The following is a 12,307-nucleotide window of genomic DNA, read 5'->3' on the forward strand; positions in this document are numbered from 1 at the left end:
ACCCTTTGCATTAGACAGCATTTAACATGGCCACTCAATAAGGATTCACGCTGTTACTGTTTTTTAAATGTATATTTCTTAGAGACACATAGGAAAGTGGTACCAAGCATTTGTTTCCTAGCAGAGAGAATCCTATGTGAGTCAGTTGTTGTGGTAGCAGAAAGGTCCAATCTTAAACTTTCCCACTTCTTCACATAGGGGAACTGTATTTCTTATCAAATATTTAAAACAATACGTGTACTATTGAAAAAAGTGGAGCATTTTGGTAAAAACAAATGCAGTTATGTCTTTGCAACCAGAGGAACAATGCATAATTACCCAGATAATATCATTAGGAAGAAGAGAACCTTAGTGCTCTTCCAAAAGCTGCAACATTTAGAGTGAGTTCAATGATTCCCAGCATGTCCATAAATGTATGAGGGGAAACCAGAGGCTCTTGGGCATTTGGTTACCCTCTTTGAAGATCAATGCTTCTTAATCTAAAGCATAGTAATAGTCCTCTTTTTTTATTGTATTATTAATTTCACTAATATTTTCCACTGATTTATTTTTGCTTGTGGTTTTATTCTTAAAAGTTCCACAATGTGGAGTGTAATATTTTTGCAGTTATAACTTTACACAGTACTTTATTCTAAGCCCTGCAGCAGTTGTTTTCTTATTCTCTCTTACTTAATCTACTCATCAAATCTGTTTGGTATCTACAGCTATTATCACATTCTACAAATGAGGAAACTGAGCTAAATGGCTCAGTAACTTCTCAGAGACACAGATGGCCAGAGACATTGTCCAGGAATATATGATGTAACTCCCCGGGACTCTCTCCTTTCCATTGTTAATACATTTCCGGTCTATAGGCCAAATTCAGCCTTCAGTGATATTGGTCCAAGGGCCTTAATATATTTTTTAACGAGGTGCCGCTATTTAGAAAGCAGAAAATTTCTTACAAAAATCCAGATTTCAAGTTTATGTTTATGATAATCTTATCTGACAACACTAAGTGACTTGACTGAAATCCTGAAATGTGCCTGAAGCAGAGTTCTCTTTTTCCCTTTTCAAAGGACACGCTTCCTGCCCCTCACTAGTACCTCTCTTACTCCCCGCCTGCTCCAGAGTTCACGACGCAGGCTTTGCCCTTCCAGAGCTCTGGTTTTCAGCTCAGCCTCTAAATTCTCTTGAGGGAAGAAATGATTCTTATGTCTTTAGTACATGTTACCACCAGAAAAAACAAAATGTCCCCTTTCTCAGTGAAGTGTGGACCACTGCATTGCCATCCTCATCACGTCATACCTTTTCAGGACTACCTGTGTGTCTGCATCTGGCTGAGTGGTTCAATTTCTTTGAATACAAAATGGTGGAGCTTAGTATCCTACCTTCTGCATGTAAGACATCATCAATTTTAAGGTGCACCATTATCTGATATGCTACTGAGAAGAGAAAAAAATATGGTCAATTAAATTATGTCATCTAAATTCTGTTGATTGCCATTTTTATTGCAATTATAGATGTTCTAAAATATAAAGACATGTCTTAGAATTGTCCAATATGGTGCTTATTCAGCTTGTATTGTACACATTTAACATGTAAGTCATTGGCTAAAATGTTAATTGTTTTAAAATAATGAGAAGAAAGCAAATGCAAAATATTTATACTATAATGTTTTCCTTCAGCAACCATCAACTGAGCTGGAATTTGACCGGGTAGTGATTTATACCACTTGCCTTCGGGTGGTACGGACAACCTTTGAAAGGTGTGAACTGGTTAGAAAGATCTTCCAGAACCATCGAGTCAAATTTGAAGAGAAAAACATAGCTCTGAATGGTGACTATGGAAAAGAGTTAGACGAACGATGCCGCCGGGTTTCTGAAGCTCCTTCCCTCCCTGTCGTGTTCATTGATGGCCATTATCTAGGGGTAAGTATCTGCTAAGGAAAATCTTTTTTATTGAACCTAACCAGTGTTGATAGAAATCTGTAAACCTATGACAAAGCAACTTGCTTCACAGCTACCAGCATACTTACTGATTTTCGGAGTTCAAAATTTCGGAGTCCAGCAGTTTTGAGGCACTTATTTCTATCCCAAATGATGTATCACTACAGTGTTCATCCCTATGGATTCGTAGTGAGACAAAATCAGCATGAAATTGTCTTTTTGAATAGAAATACATTTTAAAAATGGTTAGTTGACTTGAGTTTTGAATTGAGAAGCTTGACATATGGGATAAAAACTTTTTTTAAATGCAGGCAAGAAAAATGGAATATATGAGATATGCATCTGTGAATTCTCCTATACTATATTATCAAACACTCAATTTCTTACTTAATGAAACTGAGATGACAGTCATGAAATGAAATCAATACGAAATAGGGCCTGTAGCCAGAATTTTATCTGCTTGTTGTTTAAAATGATTCTTGATTTGAGTAATGCAGGAGTGTGAGACACAAATGCAGGCTTACAGTGAGCAGAGTGGAGAATTCCCAGAGCAGCAGAAAAACCTGACTCCTTCATTGCTCTCTGAATAACACCGTTAGCATAATAACCCCCATCCATCTATGAATGTGTGTCATCGGTAAGAAGCCCAAGTAGGGGGCTCTGGAGGGAACACTTTGGAAGAGGAAGAGCAAAGAGCTGAGGGATGCCAGTGGCTGGGGAGGTAAGACTGACAAGGTCACTGGTCAGAGAAGAGAAAAGTGAATTGCAATAATTAATCTACATGGCATTCTGTATTTTTCTTGATATTTCTGGTGCCTTGAGTGCAGTGAGAAATCAGTACGTATTAATTTCTCAAATCTGGTCTTAACCTTCAGGTTTCAGGGAAAGTTAGAAAAAGCGGGAGCTTTTTCTTAGCAGGAAATGCTCCTGTTTGTCCCAGGGAGCTTGTATCTTGTATCCTGTCTAGAGCTGTGGCTGTTAGAGGCAGTCTGCCATCTTATGGAAAGATTAATGCAGAAAAGCCATGATTCACTAGCTATGACATCATGCAGTCTTACTTTCAACCAGAGCTGGACACAGATTGATTCTGAATGAGAAGAATTTTGATTGAAGTATTGAGCCTGAGGTCCCAGAAACCCACAGCAATGGAGCAGATAATAATGGCAGATAAATACATCGATTTTACAAAGCACTATAGCATACTCTCAGCTTACATGTGTTACTCCTCTAACCATCAGTCTAACTTTAGAAATGAACTCTCTGGAACACTGGTTAAAAGGCAAGATAGCCTTGGAGTCAGGCAGCATCGTTTCAAATTCATGCTCTGACACTTCTAATGCTGGGAAATGTGTAAATCACTCTGTACCTGGCTTCCTCCTTTGTATGAGAATACTAGCAGAACTTTTCTTAGGCTAGCTGTGAGGGTTTTACTATATATGTGTGTATTATATTGTTTTATTATTTTGCGTCTGTGTGTGTGTGTGTGCTCACTTAATCATGTCCAACTCTGAGGCCCCGTGGACTGTAGCGTGCCAGGTTCCTCTGTCCATGGACTTTTCCAGACAAGAATACTGAAGTGGGTTGCTGTTTCCTATTCCAGAGGATCTTCCTGACCCTGAAATCGAAACATGTCTCTTGTGTCCTCTGCATTGGCAAGAAGGTTTTTTTTTTTTTAATATCACTAGTGCCACCTGGGAAGCCCCATTATTATATAATTATATGTATCAGTTACATAATGATATAAAATATTAATCAGTTTGTATGGTTGGAACAAAGTATGTTTTCAATAAATAGCAGCAATTTTCATCCCTGTTTTGAAAAAGAGAACATCCTTTTGCTCCAGGTCACACGGCTGGGTAATCGGCAGGGCTCCGTGTTAGGTCAGGCCGAGTCCCCAGGCCCTTGTACCCTGGCGCGTCACCTCAAGGAAGGTAATTGTCGCTAGTTTCTTTGCTGCTCTGTTCTTGGCACCTAGGACAGAGCTTGTCACAAAGCTCTCAAACACATACATTAAACAGCTGTGGGAATGACGCTATACTGTCCCTTCATGTTCTTCCCTTCTCTAAGACATCCTTCCACAGGGGACACAATCTGAAGAACATCCACACCAGGGAGAAAATCACTGGTACAAGGTTGTGCGAATTTGCTTTTAAAGCTGGGAAAAAGTTCTGACCATGTGAGATCTTTCTCACTGTGGTGCTCTAAGTTCTGTGAAGCTGCTCCCCGATCTCAGTGGGCGATCAGTAAGATCACTCGGGGGCAGGGAGCTTGGCCCACCCGCTGCTCTGACTTCAGCCACGCTCATCTTCTTCCTGCTTCTCTGCCTAACCCGCCCAAGCGCCTCTCCTGCGGTCTGTCCTTCAGTTTCAGGGATAGAGGGAGAGCGGGATCAACAACGGAGGTGGAATGCAGAGTTCTTTCTCAATGACTGTCCCTGTGATCACTTTATTCACACAAAGTAACCCAGACGTAGAAGAATCACACACGTGCTACCCTGTTGCTTCTGAAATTTGAAGCCCCAAAGTCTGAAGAGAGGTCAGACACAGAGATTTTTTTCCTCCCTTTCTTTTTCTGATAAAAGAGGAATTACTTCTAGATTTATAATTCAAAACGGAGATAAATCAGTCCAACACAGCTTGCATAACAAATTCCCCTCCTCCTGCAATAGCCACTTTATTTAGATTCCATGCACAATTGCAAATAGAGGACATTATTGGGCTTGTAGAACCTTTCCCCTGCAGTGTTTGTGCATCTGAAATGGAAGGATGCCCTCTGCTGGGTTTTGGCACATGGTGAAGCATAATTCTGGAAGAGGAAGAGAAACTGATGTTGGTAGTTTCCTTAACACCTATGATGTTTTAAACAGTTGTATAGAACCATTTGATTTAGTTAAAATTTAAGTAAATGAGAAAAATCAAGATGTGCGAATCAGCTGCACAAAATACAACTGTCTTTAAGGATGGAGAGAGAGAGAGAAACAGCCGGAGCCAGAGAATGAAGCAGACGCAAACAGGAATATAGAGACAAAAGTGCGGGAGACCATGAGATGGAAGGAGAGAGGAAAAGGACAATTCACAGCGCCCCTGTTTTACTGCCACAGGCTCAGGGTGGGCGGTGCTAAAGGGACTCAGCTGTTTTCACTGAAGGGAAGCTATCAGGGCTCCATCCGAGGGCAAGAATGGAAGAGTTGACAGGAACGCTCTTTTTGATTGATGACTCTCTTCCCCAGCCGAACTAAAACCTGAAGATGGAAAAATAATGGAACAGCCAAGGGAAAGAAATTACTTTAGGAAGCAGATCTACTTGGCCCTGCAATGCTCAGTGGTAGAGGGGGAACTGGTGGAGGTAGAAGCACATTCAGCTTGGAACTTCCCTGGGGTTGCTTTTGTTGTTGTTCCGTCATTCCGTCGTGTCCAACTTGTTGCGACCCCATGGACTGTAGCACGTCAGGCTTCCCTGTCCATCACCATCTCCCGGAGCTTGCACAAACTCATGTCCACTGAGTCGGTGATACCATCCAGCCATCTCATCCTCTGTCATCCCCTTCTCCTTCTGCCTTCAATCTTTCCCAGCATCAGGGTCTTTTCCAGTGAATCAGTTCTTCGCATCAGGTTACCACAGTACTGGAGCTTCAGCTTCAGCATCAGTCCTTCCAATGAACATTCAGGATTAATTTCCTTTAGGATTGACTGGTTTGATTTCCTTGCAGTCCAAAGGACTCTCAAGAGACTTTTCCAACACCACAGTTCAAAAGCATCAATTCTTCGGTGCTCTGCCTTCTTTATGGTCCAACTCTCACATTCATACACGACTACTGGAAAAAACATAGCTTTAACCATAAGGACCTTTGCTGGCAAAGTCCTTGGAGTAAGTGTCCTGTTGTTTTTGACATCAGAAAATCTTGATGTGAAAAGATTATGTCCCAATAGTTTGGACATAAATAATCTTATAAATTCCAGTTGGAAATGAGCTAGAAATTATGTCTTGATTATGGACCAACCATAAACCTGTACAGTAAGAGTCCACAAAATCCACATTGGAACATAGCTATGAAACATGTAGAATGAATGCAACAGGGGACTCCTCTCTAACAGAGAGAGGAATGGAAAGGCTGTTGGTCTAGAGGGGTCTCTTAAATTAGCTGATATTGAGTTGTGGCTGCTTGAAAATTCTCTATCTATTTAAAGTTCTAGTTTATTCAATTTAGGAATGAAGAAATTATTATTGAGCATTGCTAGTAGACACACCAGAAATATAGACTCTAGGTTTGTTTAGAGGCTACTTCCAACAATTCTCTGCAGAAATAGGCCACCGAGGAAGCCGTTGCCTCAATCTGGAAGTGGCCAGCTCTCGTAACTTGTTGTCTTTGCCTTGGTCCTCATAAGAAAAATGGATGATTTGTTCTCCACCCTTCTTTCTACAAAATTCTGTTCCTAAGTAAAGTCTTGAGTGAGGGTATCTGTTTGTGATCAATAAATAAGTCACATATGAAAGCAGTGAGAAAAAATGGGGAATGTGCTTTGTTGGTTTCTAACCTCTATACCCTGATATTCTCTCTGTAGCAGAGGAAGACATTCTATAAAGTGATGGGGTAGGTTACTGAGTGAGAGGAACCATAGTATCTGCTGGATATGCTGCTTTTATTTAGTTTTATTTTAACCAGCTTTATTGGGGTATGATTTACATTTGATAAACTGTACACATTTAAATTGTACAGTTTAACAAATGTGTACACCCATGTAGCTACCAACACATCCAAAATATACAGCATTTCCATAAGCCCCCAAATATTCTTCATGTCATTTAGTAGTTGATCCCTTCCTCCAAGCCCAGTCCCCTGCTAAACATGGGTCTTTCTGTTAATATAGTTTTCTATTCTTCTAATGTCTATGTGTGGTTTCATTATCAGGGTAGTGATGCCCTCATTCAAGGGAGTTTGAAAATACTGTAGCCCCTGGAATTTTAATGTCTGGTTCTCTTTAATCCTTGATATACAGCACCATATCCATTTGACATCACTTTTCTTTTATGTGAAAGACTTCTTATACACTAGTATTGTAGTGTGGGTCTGCTGTGGATGAATCCTTTCAGGATTTAAAGTATGACATTCTTTCAGCTTGTCTGAAAAGTTTTTATTTCATTTTTATCTTTAAGGAGTATTTTTGCTGGATATAGAATTCTAGGTTGGATTTTTTTCCAGTAGTTTGGAGGTGTTGGTCCTCTATCTTCTCATAATACTTCTGATAAAACATATGCCGTCACCCTGATCTTCATTTCTTTGTTTGTAACACGTCTTCTTCATCACCCCCAACCCCACCTGCTTTTAAGCTTCTGTTTATCACCAGATTTGGGAACCTCAATTATGGCATGTCTTGGTGTAACTTTCTTCATTTTTCTTTTGCTTACGGTTCAAGGAGATTCTTGAATCAGTTGGTTTATTAGTTTTTATCAAATGTGAAAAGCTTTCAACTATTATTTTTTTCTAACGTTATTTTAATTTTCCCTTCTTTCTCTTTTTTTCGGAGGCTTTAATTACATCCCCATCAGGCTGCTTGAAGTACTTCCATAGCCTACTTCATTTTATTTTGGGTAGTTTCTATTGCGATGTCTCCTGGATTCCTAGTCTTTTCTTATGTAATATCTAATCTTCTATTACTCCCATCTGTATATATATTTTTTAACCTCAGATACTGTAACTTATATCTTTAGACATTTGATTTCTTTAAAAAATGTACTTTTCATGTCTCTACTTAACATGTTCAATATCTTTTTTAGCTTTTTGATCATATAATAGCTTTTAATCTGACACAGCATTATCTGTGTCAGTTCTGGGTTGGTTTTGAAATTCTGAGTACTGTTTTACACCTCTTTGCCTTCCTGGTAATTTTTGCTTGAATTCCACATACCTGGTTGGATAAAAGCATTTTTATTGGGATATTTTTGTATTCCTATATATCCTTGCACTTTTTGCTGAAAGGCAGTCAAGTTACTTGGAAATAGTTTGCTATTTTGGGTTTGTTATTAAGATTTTCTAGTCAGGATCAGAAAAGTGTCTCAGTTCAGTTCAGTCACTCAGTTGTGTCCGACTCTTTGTGACTACTTAGTGAGTAGGAAGTTAGTATCTGCCACACTGAGCAAAGCTCTTTTTGAGTAGTTGACTAGAATAATCTTCTTCAAGTTGCATGTTTTATACTAATTGTTTGCTTGAATCAGACAACTCCCTAGTATTCATTCTGTTAAGGAGGGTTGCAGAGATGGTGGGCTAATGGGAGGGAATCTTTGGTAAATTTGGTGTTTCTTTACGGGAATGTATTATATGCAATAATAACTATTTTCATAAACCATCAATGTAAAATAAGTGTTTTGTCAGGTTTTGAAACTCTTTTGTTTTAAACCTCTTTAAAATATTTACCATATATCTGTAAGAAGTGGTTTATAAATGTTGGAGTTATATGCTTTGAAAATCTGTTGAAAGTTATAGTCCATCTCACTGTACATAAGACACAATCTTCTTTAAATAGCAAGGCTTTCTGAGAATTTATCCCTAGATAATTAACTTTTCATTAAAAGGAGTACTTTCAATATGGTGCCTGCTGAAGTATACCTCCACTTCTTAGTTACCTTGAGTATTTTATCAAGTAAACAACCCACTTCATTACAAGTAATTACCATCATATCTCATTTAGATTCTTTAGCATTTAATTGTGGAATAGATGAATTTTAGATCTTTATTTTTTCCTTTTTCTTTGGAAATCATCTTTTTGGTCATTTCCTTGATTATTAACATTTCCACCAGAGATCTGGATGAAAGAAGAATCCCCTGAGCTTTCAGATTTACTGATTTTTCATGGATCTTATTTGGTAATAGGTACAGCAAATATTCAACCTTTAAGCATCCTTGTGCAGAGTGATGGAGTATTTGTCCCTGGCCTGTTCACTCTACTTCAGAAAGTACAGGATGGGGAAGTTTGAAGTTTAAGCTTTAAGTCAAGCTCTTGGAGTATAAGTGAAGCAATAATCTGTCACATGATTGCTTCCTTGTCCTTTTTTTCCTGAATAACTGATGATTTTTTTTAAACTTTTTATTTTTGTATTGAGGTATAACTGATTAATAACTTTGTGATAGTTTAGGGTTAACAGCGAAGGGGTCCAGCCGTACACATGCATGTATCCATTCCCCCTCAAACTTCCCTTCCATTCAAGCTGCCACATAACATTGAGCAGAGCTCCACATGCTCTACACTAGGTCCTTGTTAGTTATCCGTTTTGAATATAGCAGTGTATACAGGCCTATCCCAAAGAGCAATAAAAACAGCAATAGTAAAAACTAACTTGAATGATACACTCTGCTAGGCTTTCTTTGACCTATTAAAATAAAAATGTAAATAGTACCCCTCTCATTTCTACCACCCCAAATTTTGTTAGAAAAATTAAGAAACTTAGCGAAGATAAGAAACTCTTTAAACACCTTCGGATCACAAGCCAGGATTCAAATTTAGGAGTGTTGGACTCTAGAGCTCAAACTCTCCCACTCTTCAGCAGCATATTTACATTATGAATTATTTCATCACTTGAAAACACTCCACATTCAAAATCTTGAACTTAGAAATGTCCTGCTCTGACCACAATTTTCTGTCCTTCAGTCACTCTCCATTTTTGAACTTGCTCTGTCACCACTGGTATTGTTTATCCTTCTCCCTTTCTATTGTAGGCCCACTTTTGGTTTCGCTTGTTTCCCTATATTTCTCTATTCATGAATATAATAGTATCTAGTCTGTATCACTCACTGGATCGGCTCTCCTGACTTTTTCCACATTTGTCAGTTCCCAGTCTGGCACAGCTTCCTGTGTTTTTCTTCTGTTATTCCAGCACATCAAGTACGTTATTGGAGAAAAATCTCAAAATTTTAGCAAAGAAGTCTATAACAAAGTTGTATCATCAGTATTAATCTAAGCCCACTATTTCATACTCCTGAGAATATCTCGTTAGTTTTCTGTTGTGATCCACATAATCAACTGCTTTGAATGTTTTCTAATTTCCCCCAAATAGAAACCTCATTGACATCTCTTGATTCCTATTTTCCATATCTGTTATTATCTTTCACTTTTTCTAGTCTTCAAGTCTCTATACAGTCACAATCTTATAGGGTATGTTAATTTTTTTACAGATATTTTACTTTGACATTAAAAAACACAGAAAACTGCTTCATTATTAGCTTTTGATTCCAATTCTTTGGTTCTGATAAATGACCCCACAATTCTTCCAGTCACTCAGACTCCAAATCTCAGTTTTCTTTGATACCACATCTTTCTCTTCCTCATATCTAATCACTCATCAAGATTTACATTGTATTCCATGGGATCTCAATTTTCACATTTTGGGAGCCCCTCCTAGAAAGGAGTAGGAAAGCAGTGGAAGCAGACATCTGAATGCAAGAGTAAGCTATTTGTCTTACCGGAATGGATGTTATTCTAGTTATTTAATCTCTCTAAGGTGAAGATAATAAAATACTAATAACTGGGTATTTTGAAAATTATGAAGCAGAAAAACTCAGTGCCTGGAACATGGCACAGACTAAGTAATTCTTTGCTAATATTAATACCAATAGCTTTAGAGAAAACTTTACATTTATGGGCTGTGGGTGGAAAGACAGAGAGAATAAAGAGAATTAATGTAGGATTGGATCAAGTCATGAGAGGAGAAAAGGAGCAGAGTATTATGCCGAGCTCACGTTCACGTGTTAATTTCCAAGTAGTCTGATCTATGAGGGCAAGATGCTGCACAGTGTCAGAACTTCTGGGTAGCGGTAGTGTTTTAAATATAAAAACTAGCATCAAGGTCATGTTTCAGATACTAGCTTCATTTGAGCTGATATGTGGGCTACTAGCAATATTCCATCGCCATTAATGATACCTTTCCATGAATATTAAGCATAGTTATTTAAATAGTGTTATTTTTTCAATTTTAATACTAAGCTATTAAAAATGGAGGAGAAGGGGATGACAGAGGATGAAATGGCTGGATGGCATCACTGACTCAATGGACATGGGTCTGGGTGGACTCTGGGAGTTGGTGATGGACAGGGAGGCCTGGCGTGCTGCGGTTCATGGAGTCACAAAGAGTCGGACACAGCTGAGTGACCGAGCTGAACTGAACTGAATTTAAAATGCTAGTTAAAACATATTAATGAGTTTATAACATATGAGATTTAAAAATTATTAACAATTTATCTATTTCCTCTGAAAATGAAAGAGGTTTATGTATAAGACACTATACCATCATAATTTTTTCCTTACAATATGAAACTTTGATTTTCCTCCCTCTCTTTTTAATAGTAAACCTAATTTTACCTTTATTCAACTCAGAATGAATTTCATTATATTAAAATATGAACAGATGACATCTGATTTGCTCTTATTTCTAGAACAAAGCTATTAAATCTAGAGTGTGTGCCCAACTAAGAAATAAGAGTGGGTGAAGGAATTAATGATTTACATTCTTCTCTTAGCACCTCCCCTCTCTCATATTCTCTCAGATTAAGACCACTGGGAGACTGGTGGGACAACTATTAAGGTGAGGTTGCAGAAGATCTACTTAATTACTAGGTTTACTAAAGACAAATGTGGTAGATAAATACGTGTGTAAGTTTTATACGGAAGACTAGAGTCTTGGATTTGGAAGGAATCTTAAATGTCATCTTGTCTAATGTCCCTCTTAGTGCGTAATTCTTTCTACCATAACCCTGGGCAGAGACGAACAATCTTTGAACACACCCAGTGACTAAATCTCATACTGTTCAAGCCAACCCATTTTACTGCAGTGCTCCTGTAAATATTAGACATTTCTTTCTCATGTTGATAACAAGCCTGTGTCTAACTTCCTTCACCCATTAGTCTTAGTTCTACCTAGAATAATCAGAATTAAAATTGTTCCCTCAGCCTCTTAACTAAAGCTTCATATGCAAAAATGTTGGCAAGTTTTCTCCTTGGTTTATTTCATATTTACTCTTATCTCATGACTTTCTGAGCTTCAAAATCGTAATTATTCTCCTTAAGACGTATTCTAGTCTTTAAGTGCAACACCCAAAGCTAGAACCAATCTTCTAGATGATTATCTCCTCAGTAGGATTGCTATCCCTCTAATAGTGGTGCCTAGATTTCCTTTAAGCATCTATATCATACAAGTGATCGTACTGAGTCTGAGGTCACTTAAAAGACTCATGTAATTTTTAAGTGAACTATTTATCAGGTGAACTCCTAATACCCTTGGATTTTGTTGCATTTTACTGGGTCTCAAGACCTCTTTTCCATGGATGTGCATTGCTAGACAGTAATTAATATCACAGGAAATAAAATTTTTTGTGAAATATAACCTATGAT

At 38.0% G+C, this 12,307-nt stretch overlaps 1 protein-coding gene across 1 annotated transcript in view; it reads left to right on the plus strand.

Moving 5' to 3' along the window:
• The window catches only part of GRXCR1 (glutaredoxin and cysteine rich domain containing 1), a 116,227-nt gene that overhangs the window by 56,865 nt on the left and 47,055 nt on the right, over window positions 1-12,307 (plus strand). Inside the window, exon 2 of the mRNA XM_061164786.1 lies at window positions 1,668-1,910. Within this exon, the coding sequence (XP_061020769.1) occupies window positions 1,668-1,910 (243 nt within the window). The remainder of the gene's footprint in view (window positions 1-1,667; window positions 1,911-12,307) is intronic.

Source organism: Dama dama, chromosome 17 (genome assembly GCF_033118175.1).
Source record: "Dama dama isolate Ldn47 chromosome 17, ASM3311817v1, whole genome shotgun sequence".
In the NCBI taxonomy this organism is placed as follows: Eukaryota; Metazoa; Chordata; class Mammalia; order Artiodactyla; family Cervidae; genus Dama; species Dama dama.